This window comes from Chinchilla lanigera, unplaced genomic scaffold (assembly GCF_000276665.1).
Source record: "Chinchilla lanigera isolate Chin_1 unplaced genomic scaffold, ChiLan1.0 scaffold00038, whole genome shotgun sequence".
NCBI lineage: Eukaryota > Metazoa > Chordata > Mammalia > Rodentia > Chinchillidae > Chinchilla > Chinchilla lanigera.
This window is the reverse complement of record NW_004955439.1, coordinates 11408931-11421178: the sequence shown is the minus strand read 5'-3', so window position 1 is coordinate 11421178 and position 12248 is coordinate 11408931. Positions and strand designations below refer to the sequence as shown.

Below are 12248 nucleotides of genomic sequence, written 5' to 3'. Positions count from 1 at the left end.
ACAATTAAACTTTTTTTCTATTGTCAGACAAAACCACTAGGAAAATATATCGCAGACTTGACACAGCAAGCAGACAGGCTATAATATCATTTCAAGTCATAAGCTGCTAAAAAGATGGCACAGTCCTTATCCAAAAAGGTAAGGTGCCATGCTGGGGCAGGAACACTGCGTCATGCAAAGGCCCCAGGCAAAAATGGTATTTGGTAAAGGAAGTCAGCCCAAGTTGCTTACTTTTTAGTGCAGTTAATTCAGGAGGCTAAGTAAACAATGCTGGGTTTAGGCTTTTATTCCATTCTGTTCAATAAAAAACAATTTCTTCAAGTTCGGTACTTCACAACTTCATAAGAAGTGCTGATTGAGGGGCAACTATAACAGAGGAAGAGAAGGCCTAGAAGTTCACAGTGATGCGGGTAGTCTTGAGGACCAGTGAGAGGCCATTAGTGACTGGATCATTGGAGAATGGTGAAAGGAGCTTCTTTGCTGAGGAGAAGCACTGGGAGGTTAGATGGCAGAGAGAAGTTGGTGAAGAATCCTGTGGCTATCATGGACTCTCCAGCCAGGAGTAACATGAAGAAATCACTCAGCCCACCACATTTTCCATCACACACACATGCTGACATCTGCAGAGGAAAGTCATCACACTTTTAAAGAGAGCTCCCGCATCATTTCTGCCCTGCTTAGTTACTTCCTGCTATTGAAGTTAACTTAGTTAACTACCTGGCATGTCTTCCTCCAGGGCTGTAAGGAGTCTTTCAGTGAGCGATTGCCGTCTCCTATGGGATCTTCCTGAAATACTTTATGAGTTCCTGGTCATTCTCCCACTCCTCCTTGATCTCTCTGGCTCCAGGATTAATCACATCCAGTTCATATTCCTCACATCAAACTGCCCATTAATGCTGAACTGCAAGGATGCAGCAATAGATTGCTCTTCATGCTGACAAAAAATCTGGACCTGTAAAGTGACATGACCTGCAACCCACACACAAAACCATCGCCCTCCACACTTGACAAATACATCTCCTCTCATAAGTTTCTCTGCATATTTAGGAAACTTTCATTCCTGACCAGCCCTTTCTTGCCCCACATTCCTATGTGTCTCTAAGATTGGGCCAATGTTCAGCTCTTTTACACAAATATATCAGGGCCCCCTGTCTACATGGGCTCTGCCCCTTCCTCTCCCTGACTGTCACTGTCTCCCCACCCTGCCTCATAGTTACCCTGATCTTGTTTTTCTCAAGTTTGATGTCAAGCAAGATCATCCTGAGGTTTTGCCCTGTTTCTCCTACTGTTTGATGCAATTCTGTCCATGCTTTGGGGCTATTTACCTTCACTCTCAGAAGACTCAAAGGTTTTACCTTGTTACTGTCACGTCATACTGAAGGAAAAAAGTCTTATTTATTGAGCTCTGCACTTCACACCAGGGCTGTGAAGGTTTAAAAAGAGATTTAACAGTGAAGTGGAGGCAGACAGAGTTAGCATCTGTGCAAGAAACATGAAAGTCAGGTCCAGGGCAGGGAGGGGAGAGCCATGAAGACCTACATTGTTGTGACCCTGAAAGGGCCAGGCTAGTAGAAAGAAGAAACCCTTTTCCAGACTCCCTCAGTCTTTTGGACCCTTCACTTTGTGCCACCTCCATGTGTCTGAGGTACTTAGATACTCTGACGTTACCTGGACTGCTCCAGGAGAATTCATCTCACAAGTACTTTTAGTGACTTCTGCCAAGCTCTGGATATAAAAAATACAAGACAATTGTGACTTAGAATCTAATTGAACAGGGAGCAATTTCAACAGGAAGGAAAATGAGGCATCATAGGACACATACCAAATTCATCACAGTTCCTGGGGGTTCGGGAAATGTTTCCTGGAATGGATGGTGAACTCAGCCTTAGAGGGGAGCTGCCACACATGCATATAGTACCTAGCTAGTGTCGTAGGCCGGGACTCCCGTGAACTGGGTATCAGACCCCTAGAAACCGTTCCAGTGAAATCACATTGTTACCCCATCCTTACGAAGAGCTACCCACTTGTTAACCTGCACAAAGCCCCAATCTCTCCTCCCCTCCCCGGCTAGTTCTTGCCATTCCAGGACACTCACAGGCATCCTTCCTGGCTTCTACCAGCAGCAGTAGCAGCAAATGAACACAGGCAGTGAAATATTCTGGAGAATTCTGCTGAGCAGATCTGCACAGAAATAGCCAAGAAGCAGCTGGGCGTGTGCATATATACCCTCCTCTGCATATGGAAACTGCTCACAGCAAACCAGTCTGTTGAAGTCCAATTGAAAAACAGTTTTGTCACACCGATGTTCAGCAACTATGCAAAATAGAGGACTTATTAAGACATAAGAAAAGAAATATTAAACACAAAAGTCACTTTGAATTCTCTTGCCTTTCCCATGCCCCCTCCAAGCACCCTCTGCTGTGTGAGCAGACTCGCTAGAGGTTATGAGCTTCTTTCTTCTGTCCCCCTTCCACCAACTTTCTCTCCCCTTCTCTTCCCTGCCTCTTTTACTGTCTACTTTCTTCCCATGTCTATCTTTTCTCCTAACCCCACTTTCTCCACTCCGCTACTCTACCCTTTCAAACTCTTTCCTCTTAAATGATTTTATTCATTCTCACAAGTACACCTAAAGGAGGTTTCAGTGGACTTTGTACAAGAGTTCTCTGAAGCCCCAGAACTATCTTTCTGGTTGTGAAATAAAGGCTGACAAAGATGATCACTTTAAGTTAGACAACAGTGAGGAGGAGTACTGGTTATTTTTAAGAATGGCCGGGTTAGGGATGAACTGCACATTTCTGAAGCAGAGGCAATGGATTACGCAGGCTGTCCAGTTAAAGCAACGTTGACAGCTTTGACAATGTCTACAAAGCTAAAAGTTTCCCTTGGTGGGGGCGCTTTGAAATAAAGCCACCTGTGTTCTTCAGGTTGAAGTGAGTTTCAGAGCCCATGAATGTTATGAACAGTGCTTAGCTGTGGAGGGATGCAGAGGAGAAGATGAAGAACAGCAGAATGTGAAATTCTAGAACCTGGAAAGCCGTTCTCCCCTGGAAGTAGCAGCAAGGTTCCATAGGAAGAAGTAAAACTTGCTGCTGCTGAAGAGACTAAAGAAAAAGCCTCAGCAAGGAAATGTATACAAGATTTCCAGCCAAAAATTCATGAAAATCAAACCAGATAGAATAGACTTGAAACCATCAACATCCACATCAAAAGATCAACTACAAAAAAGTAGGGGGAAACCCCTCCGAAACAGAAAGGGCCTGATTCTGCAGAAAGCATGATAGCATAACTGCAAGCAAGTATGAACAAAGTTGGTTCTCTTCCCAAAGTGAAAGCCAAATATACCAATTACGTGAAAAATTGTCTACATGACTGACTAGGTGGTTATTCAAGATCTCTGGCCTTTAAGAAAACAGTTTTAACAGTTTGCTAAACTTTTCCATCGTATTTCCTTTCTGCAACAGTTGCTACCTGGCAGTCCTTTTCTATAAGAGAGCTTTTCCTACTGTTTTTGATAAATGTTGTCTAGGTTCCCTTACCACGAATGTGTGGTCCAAAATGCTTGCTTTTAAAAATTTAATTTAAAAAAAGACATTGTATTAGTTGGGGTTTTCTAGAGGAACATAATCAGTATAAACTATATGTCTAATTATACAAGGGATTTGTGAGGCAGGTGTACAGAATCGGAAGTGGAAGTCACAATGACTCAGGATCAGGAGTGGATGGATCCAAAATGACTGTGTGCATGTTGGAGAGCCAGAGGATCCAGCTGGAGTGGAAGGTTGAAGGCCTGGATGCTCCCTGAGGAGCACTGGAGGCTGAGGAGTCTGTGCTGGAAGGGTAAAGAAACTGGAGACCAACACCCAAAGGTGATGCCAAAGACCAGGCCTCCTCCAAAAAAGAGTAATGCTTTTTTCCTTTTCTATTCTGCCCAAGTTACAATCCTATTGGTGCCACCCACATCAGGTTGGTTCTTCCTCCTCAGTTTGCTGGCCTACCTGTCAATCATCCACAGACACACCCAGAATTTACTATTCTTCTGGGCAGTTACTACTCATCAAGTTGATATATCACAATTAATGATCACAGACATCAGTATTCAGTATACTTATTCAGTATTGAGGCAGGAGGTAGCTAAGGAAACTGCTGGAGAAAGGAAAGAAGGCCCACCTTGGATCTAGTCCTGCTTTCCAGGACTAGTGCCACCTTCTGAGCTAAAATTATCCTACCAGAGGTGGTGAACCTATGGCATACATGCCTCAGTAGGTTGTTTGTGTCACTGAAAGCTCTAAAAGGTTAGACATCACTGACAGGACTAGGATGCCCAGGTTTAAACACAATGGGAGGAAGTAACCAGGTAACTTAGCTCATGTACAATAAGCTACTGATATATCATGGCAGGAGCTTCTCTGATGTCCTGGTCTACGTCACCAGCAATGACGCCATGGTGCTGTTGCTGCATACAATGGCGCCAGTGTGGCTGGTGCTGCCAAGGAGCCTCCTCCTATCCTATGTGTCTGACTGAGCCTGAGTGGGTGGGGATGGAGCAACAGCTGCCTCACAGACATCTAAGCAGTAGTTTTCAATTTCTCTCCTGAGATGGTACCTGGACTCGAACTCATAACCTTGTGCTTGCCAGGCAGATGCTGCACCACTGAACTATATCCCTGGTGGAAGCTTCATTGTTGTAATGACAAAATCATTGTAACTTCCACCACCTCCAAAACTACTTCCGTTATTACCAAATCCACTGTAGTTATTACCATTGCCTTCACCTCTACTTCACCACCATGACCACTTAAACTGCTTCCATGACCAAAAGTGTCATTGTCCAAAACCACCTCCCTGATCATCACCAAAATTTTTGGAACCATTTTACCTATTTGGCCAGATGAAGCCCTAGCTATCTTTTGCTTTGGCAGGGTTTCCTCAATTCACAGTTGTGGCCATCCACAGGGTAGCATTTCTGAATGCCAATCTTATCCACAAAGTGGATGATCATTTATGCCTGCAGTCCTGTGAATGGGCAGGGGGTGGCTATTGGATCCTCTGCCTATGTGCAAACACTTGGTTCCATACTTTCTTCAACCTAGGGTCACCAGTCACCCTCTTGCCAATGTGGGGGACAGGTTTCATCCTGTCTCAACTCTTTCCTTTTACCTCTTCTGTCTGCTTCTCTGTCTGATTCTTGTTTCTGCTCAGAGGAAACAGAGGTTTCTCAGCCTACATCAGTCCTCAGCTTCCCCTGCCCAGGAAGTGAGACCGTAAGCTATGAGTGCCAGTTGGTTGAGACAGAAAGCGGTGGTTAGAAGCGCCAGGGCTCCAACCTCATCCTACACACCCTCCAGCCACTGCAGAAACAGGAGTAGGAGACCAAGTGTGTGGCAGGACCACACTGAGGTGAGCTGAACCTGCCAAGTTCAAGGGTTACCCCTGCCTGCCTCTCCCAACCCCCAGGCTGAACATCTTCAAGGATGCCTGAGCAGCCCAAAAGTGTGCCTTAAGAAAGACAGAGCCAGCCCTGCATACTGCCATGAAATATTGGTTCACTTTCAAGAGTTTTTAAAATGCAGCCTAATTCACTTTAAAACTTCAGTCTCTCGCTGGGCTTCTGGATAGGCTCAGGGCAACCTGTGATCCAGGACCACACTGGGGACTGAGAGAGAAAAGACCTCCTGCCCACCTTTGCAAGTTCTTCCCTGCCTCTCCAGCAGCTTGTCTTTGCCTTTGGGACTGGGATCAAAATTTCAGGATCCAAAATAGGCAAGGTGTTCTCCTTGTGATTTATCAGATTTGTAGAAAGTATTGTCCCTGAGGAGGAGGTTGGTGGTCATGTGAGTCTGTTCACTGGCCTGCTCTCACTCTGCAGAGTGTGTTCTGGACTCGCAACCAGAAATGAACCAAATGGTACCGACCGACAAACACCAAGACGCACGGACCACCAATTGGAATTTAGGACGAGCCTTTGTTCCTGGCCAGGGACTGACTGAGAGCCTCCCCGCGGGGAAGGATCAGACCAGTCCTGATCCAGGGACGAGAGTAGCTTTTAAACCCTAAAACCGCATCCTGTTTGGCAAACATATGTCACATTTGTAACAATGAGGGGATTTTTTATGGCAGGAACAGTACATTCTGAGAATCCGGGAGGGGTAGAGCATTTACGGGGAGAACAATACATTTTGGGAGTCCAGGAAGGGCAGGGCGTTTACAACCAGTTTACAACCATACATTCCAGAAATGGTAAACATGAAGATCTAACCCTACGGCAGGGGTGGGAACTGGGAATTAAATTTAAAAGGTGTCCTGCCGGCAGCGCAGAGAGAGTAATAAAACAATAAAACACTTTTTTTTTTTTTTTTGGTTTTTCTCTGGTACCGGGAACCGAATCCACGACCTTGCGCTTGCCAGGCAGGCGCTTTGCCGCTGAGCTAAATCCCCAGCCCCTAAAACACTTATTGTTTAAGGGCAGGGAGAAGACTGCTGGGAGGAGGGGTAGGAGTGGGGCGGGGACAAAGGGAGCGAGTCTTCTGGGGTGGACAAAGGAGCACAAAGGTTACATATGGTCAGGCTAGAGGCGGGGTTTAGGGAGTGGGCTAGCTGACGTAGCAGGCTAGCATTGGGTGTGAGCATGGGAAAATGAAACAGGATATTACATAAAGGGGAGTAGGAAGTCCTAATTTGACTCTGGGGAAAAAGGGTGGGGCTTAGCACATGGCCTCTAAGGGTCAGTGCCATATTGGCCATGGCACATAGTCTCCAATAGGTGGCGCCACAGGGATTACAAAGAAATTATGAAGACCTTTCAAAACTAGAACCTTTGATGTCTGTGGTGGGGCTTTTACATTCCCCACTGATTTTAGGAGGGAATCAAATCCTTGATTCAGAGGGCTTTGCGATGGGTGGGGAGTCCAGTTGGTCAGTGTTCGGTTGATGATGTTTTCTGAAGAGGCAATGAGCCTCTTGAAGCACTGGCTGTAGAACCTGCAGGGACTTAATGAGATCTTGGTTATGTATGGTTTCAGAATGGACACTATGGAGCTTGGGTACTGGAGGGGGGTTCTCCCATATATAGTCTCGAAGGGGGTAATACCCTGGATGTAGGGGGTGCATGGAGCACGCAGGAGGGCAAAAGGTAGGAGACTCACCCAGTTTTAGCCAGACTCCAGAGCCATCTTGGAAACTGTGTCATTGATGGTTCTATTCATAGAATAGAACTGTGTCATTGATGGTTCTATTCTTGGACAGTTCTACCTGTCCAGAACTTTGAGGCCGGTAGGCACAGTGGAGCTTCCAATCAACCTGTAAACACTTAGCTAAATTTTGGGTTATCTGAGCTATGAAAGCAGGACCATTATCGGACCCCATTACTAAAGGCAGACCAAATCGAGGCACAATCTCAGACAGCAATTTCTTGGTTACAATCAAAGCTGATTCAGTCCTTGTAGGAAAGGCCTGAGGCCATCCCGTAAAAGTATCCAGTAGGACCAGTAGATATTTGTATCCATGGCGTCCAGGACCCATCTCAGTGAAATTTATCTCCCAATGTTCTCCTGGATTTTGTCCTCTCTGTCGTTGTTGAGGGGGACCACCAGATGATTTGCCCTTGGGATTTACTTGAGCACAGTGGGGGCATCTTAGACTAATGTCCTTGGCTTTGGCTGTAAGATTACGAATAAAGTAAGTTTTCCAGAGCAATTGAGCAAGTTTAGTTCCCCCTAAATGCATGGCTTGATGAGTCTCTTGTAGTATCTGGGCCCCAAGTGTTTCTGGCAGGAGAAAACGACCATTGGGGACGATGTGCCATCCTTCAGCATTAGCTTGGGATCTCAGGGTTGCTGCTAACTTTATGTCTGAATCAGAATAAACTGGGGTGTCCAGCCGAGGTGTGGGGAGAGTAACCACAGCCAACGCAGTGGACCCCACTGATTTTAGCCCGATCTGTTTGGCAGTAGAGTCTGCCAATTGGTTCCCTTGGGCTATTGGGTTGTCTTCCTTTTGGTGGGCCTTGCAATGTATTACTGCAAGCCTCTTGGGCTCCCAAATAGTCACTAGCAAGTCCAAAATTTAAGAGGCTTTTTTATGGCTTTTCCCTCCGAGGTTAACAGGTCTCGTTCTTTATAAATGGCCCCGTGGACATGTAGAGTGGCAAAGGCATATCTACTGTCCGTATAGATATTGACAGTCTTCTCCTTGGCCCATTTTAGGGCCTGAGTCAAGGCTACAAGTTCGGCCTTTTGTGCAGAGGTGTGAGCTCCTAGGGGCTCTGACCAAATTACCTCAGTTTCAGTAGTGACCGCCACCCCCGACACTCGAGTAACTTCATGGAGATAGCTGCTTCTGTCTGTGAAGAGTGTGGCATCCACTTGGGACAAGGGCACATTGGTCAGGTCTGGTCTGAAGTTAGTGACGGTCTGGAGAACGTCAAGGCATTCATGAGTTGGTCCATCAGGATTATTGTCAGGAAGCAGCGTGGCAGGGTTGAGGGAAGTTGCAGGCAGGAAACGAATTCGATCTGGACCCAGCAACATACTGGCCGATCCTGGCATTTGATAACCATCTTTGGAGGGGGGCTGTTTAAAAGAGGCTCAAGGGAGTGGGAGGTAACCACATAAAGTTGCTGACCAAAAGTTAGCTTAGTTGTTTCCTTGATAAGAGTAGGAGCAGTGGCGAGGGTCCGAGGGTCCGTAAGCAATTGGGCCACCCAGCAGCTGTGTGGTCTAGGTGCTTAGAAAGATAGGCTACTGCAGCACACAGAGTCCAGAGTCTGGATATGTAAAGGTAACATCCAAGCAATTCTGCCATGGCTGTCTTGCCTAAATAGGTTTTGCTGTGTAATTCTTGAATTACGAAATGTCCCAAGTGCTCTGGTAGGAACACCTTCTTTCCGGGCAGTACCTGCCACCCATTTTTTTTTATTGCGCCCTCTGATTTGGACCAAGCTAGCTCGGCATCGGAATACTTGGGCGGTTGTAGGAGTGGCGCCACCAAGATTCGTGCCTCGGGCAACAAATCTCCCATAGCAGCCCGCTTTGCTGCCAGGTCAGCAGCTCTATTACCTCTCGCTTCCATCCTATTTCCTTTTTGATGCCCAGGGCAGTGTACTACCGCCACCTGAGTGGGCCACCATACAGCATGCAACAAGTTTAAAATTTCTGACGTATTTTTAATATTTTTCCCCCTGCAGTCCGGAGTCCTCTCTCCCAGTAAATAGCACCATGAACATGTAAAGTGGCAAACACATATCGTGAATCTATGAACATATGCAGTCGTCTCTTTCCCTAGTTCCAAGGCCCAAGTGAGCGCTACCAACTCAGCTTTCTGGGCTGATGTCCCTGGGGGTAGAGCCCCTGACCGGAGAGTTTGTTCCGTCGTCACAACAGCCGCTCCTGCCCTCCGAATCCCATCTATTACCATACTGCTTCCATCCCCAAACAGAGTGAAATCAGGGTTCGGAAGGGGAGTGTCCTGCAGGTCTGGTCTTGTGGAATACACAGTCTCAATGTTTTCTACACAGTCATGTTCTGGCGCTTCCAGTGAGGCCGGCAGGAGGGAGGCAGCATTAATAGCCTGTATAGTCTTAAGAGTTAGGTGAGAGTCCTCGAGGAGTGTCCCCTGGTACTGGGCCAGCCTGGTACCAGAAAGCCACTTCCCTCCAGAGCCGCGCAGTAGGGTCTCCACTGCATGGGGCACAAACACACTCAACTTCTGTCCCAAGGTTAATTTATCAGCTTTCTTTACCAGGACAGCAGCAGCTGTGACAGCTCGCAAACAGGTTGGCCATCCAGCTGCCACATAGTCCAGTCTTTTCAACAAATATGCCACTGGGCACCTCCACGGCCCTAAACTCTGAGTCAGAACTCCCCTTGCAATCCCTTCCCTCTCGTGTATGCACAACTGAAAGGGCTTTGTAATGTCTGGCAAAGCCAAAGCAGGAGCACTCAGCAGCTCCCTCTTTAAGTCATCAAATGCCTTTTTCCGTTCTGAGTTCCAGTCCAAGGGGAGGTTATTTTTCCCTTTCAAGGCTTCATATAGGGGTTTGGCAATAGTAGCAAAGTTTGGTTCCCATAGATGGCAGTACCCCACCGTTCCCAAGAATTCTCATAACTCCTTTCGGTTCCTTGGCTCCTTCAGCCCCTGGATAGCCTGGGTCTGAGAGGCTGAGAGAGAATGGGTTCCCGCTTTCAATGTGAACCCCAGGAACTTTACAGTTTGAACACATACCTGAGCTTTTTTCTTAGACTCGATATCCCTTATCCTGTAGTAGTTCTAACAGCCTCTTTGTCCCATCCTCACACGCCTCCTGAGTTTCTGCAGCTAGCAACAAGTCTTCTACATATTGTAGAAGGGAGACATTGGGGTTATTTTCACCAAAGGGTACCAGGTCCTTTGACAGTGCCTCCCCAAAGATGGTGGGTGAGTTCTTGAATCCTTGAGGTAATCGTGTCCATGTCAGCTGGCATTTGCGTCCCCCCTCAGGATCCTCCCATTCAAAGACAAATAAATCCTGAGAAACAATAGACAGAGGAATACAAAAGAAAGCATCTTTCAGGTCCAATGCAGTATACCATACTCGATTAGGTGGGAGCAACTCAACAAAGTATAAGGGTTAGGTACAGTGGGGTGTAAAGTCACAGTTAGGGCATTCACAGCCCTCAAATCTTGGACAGGTCGATATTCATTTGACCCTGGCTTATGAACTGGGAGGAAGGGGGTGTTCCAGGGAGACTGGCATTCTCTCAGTATCCCTGCTGAAAGGAATCTCTGAATATGGGGCTTGATGCCTTTCCTGGCTTCCATAGCCATAGGATATTGTCTCAGTTGGACTGGCCTGGCATGTCCCACCAGTTCCGCAATTACAGGAGGGACATGTGCAGCCAGGCCGGGGGGGGGGGGTGTCCTCTGCCCAAACTGCAAGAAACCGTTCAGTCCATTCGGGAAGAGTCTGAGGCGTCTCAAGTTGCTCCACGTTCACATCGGCTAGGCGATACTCTTCTTGAAGGGGAAAGGAAACAGTTAAGACATGAGCTTCCTGGGGGCTATTTACACCTGTGGCCACTGTAATTCCCTTGGGGGAAAAAGAGATTTGTGCACGTAGCTTTCAGAGAAGGTCTCGGCCCAGCAGAGGGAAAGGACAGTCTGGCATCAATAGAAACGAGTGACTCACTACATGTTTTCCTAATTGTACCTGTCGTGGTTCGCAGAAAGAGTATGAGGAAGACTGACTAGTTGCTCCCTGAACTTATATAGTCTGGTCCAGGAGGGGGGCAACTGGTCGGGTCACCACAGACAGGTCAGCTCCTGTGTCAACCAGAAAATTTACAGGCTTTCCCTCAATTTTTGCTGTTAGCATGGGTTCCCCTGGGCCGAGAAACAGGGACCCCTGCCCGCGTCAATCTTACCCATCCACCACATCCATCACAAACACATTCTTTTCCTCTTTTCTCTCTTTACCAATCAGTACTGGACACTCTCTCTTAAAATGACCCTTTTCTTTACAATAGCCACACTGATCTGGATCCAAGTGGGGGCGGTGGCTTTCCCTTTTGGATCCGGCTTTACCTCCCTTGTCAATTGTATCTAATCTGCACCTCCTTCTTACATGTAGCTGACATTACCTTCCTTTTTTCCTGTCTATACTTCCATTCTGCATCCTCTAATTGTGAAACACTTTTTGGGCAATTTCCATTAGTTCTGTCAAATTCTTTCCTGCAAATCCTTCTAATCTTTGTAACTTTCCGCGTATATCCGGGGCCAACTGAGCTGCAAAAGCTAAATTGAGAGTTCGGGCATGCTCAGGTGCTTCTGGATCAAACGGGATGTACATATGGTAGGCTTCCATGAGACGCTCGAGAAATGCCACAGGACTCTCATTCGGTCCCTGATAAACCTCCGCTACCTTATGTAAGTTAGTAGAGCGGTGTGCAGCAGCCAGAAGCCCCTTTCTCAGGGACTGGTGGTGGTCTCTGAGCGCCTTCATTCCCTCTTCAGTATTATAATCCCAATTAGGTTCCTCCAGGGCATTTACAACCACTTTACAACCATACATTCCAGAAATGGTAAACATGAAGATCTAACCCCATGGCAGGGGTGGGAACTGGGAATTAAACTAGAACCTTTGATGTCTGTGGTGGGGCTTTTACAGTACCTCTTCTGTCAGTGACACTAAAGTCACCCCAGAGGCCTAGGGAGCCCTGTACAATGTAGCTGCCTGTTGTCTCTGTGGGTTCACTTCCTACCATTTCCTTTTTGCC

The 12248-nt window shown here is 47.0% G+C and overlaps 2 protein-coding genes across 2 annotated transcripts; both read right to left on the bottom strand.

Moving 5' to 3' along the window:
* Window positions 1–276: 276 nt before the first annotated feature.
* Window positions 277–7201, bottom strand: Raet1e (retinoic acid early transcript 1E). The gene is given in 7 exon segments (XM_013517302.1): window positions 277–641; window positions 718–859; window positions 862–1051; window positions 1104–1369; window positions 1372–1725; window positions 2096–2264; window positions 7143–7201. Coding segments are annotated over 4 exon segments (807 nt in total). The 5' UTR covers window positions 1637–1725; window positions 2096–2264; window positions 7143–7201; the 3' UTR covers window positions 277–641; window positions 718–773.
* Window positions 7195–12043, bottom strand: LOC106149179 (endogenous retrovirus group K member 113 Pol protein-like). The gene is given in 6 exon segments (XM_013517301.1): window positions 7195–8060; window positions 8063–8512; window positions 9597–10237; window positions 10239–10587; window positions 10590–10905; window positions 11666–12043. Coding segments are annotated over 6 exon segments (3000 nt in total).
* Between the last annotated feature and the right edge of the window lie 205 nt (window positions 12044–12248).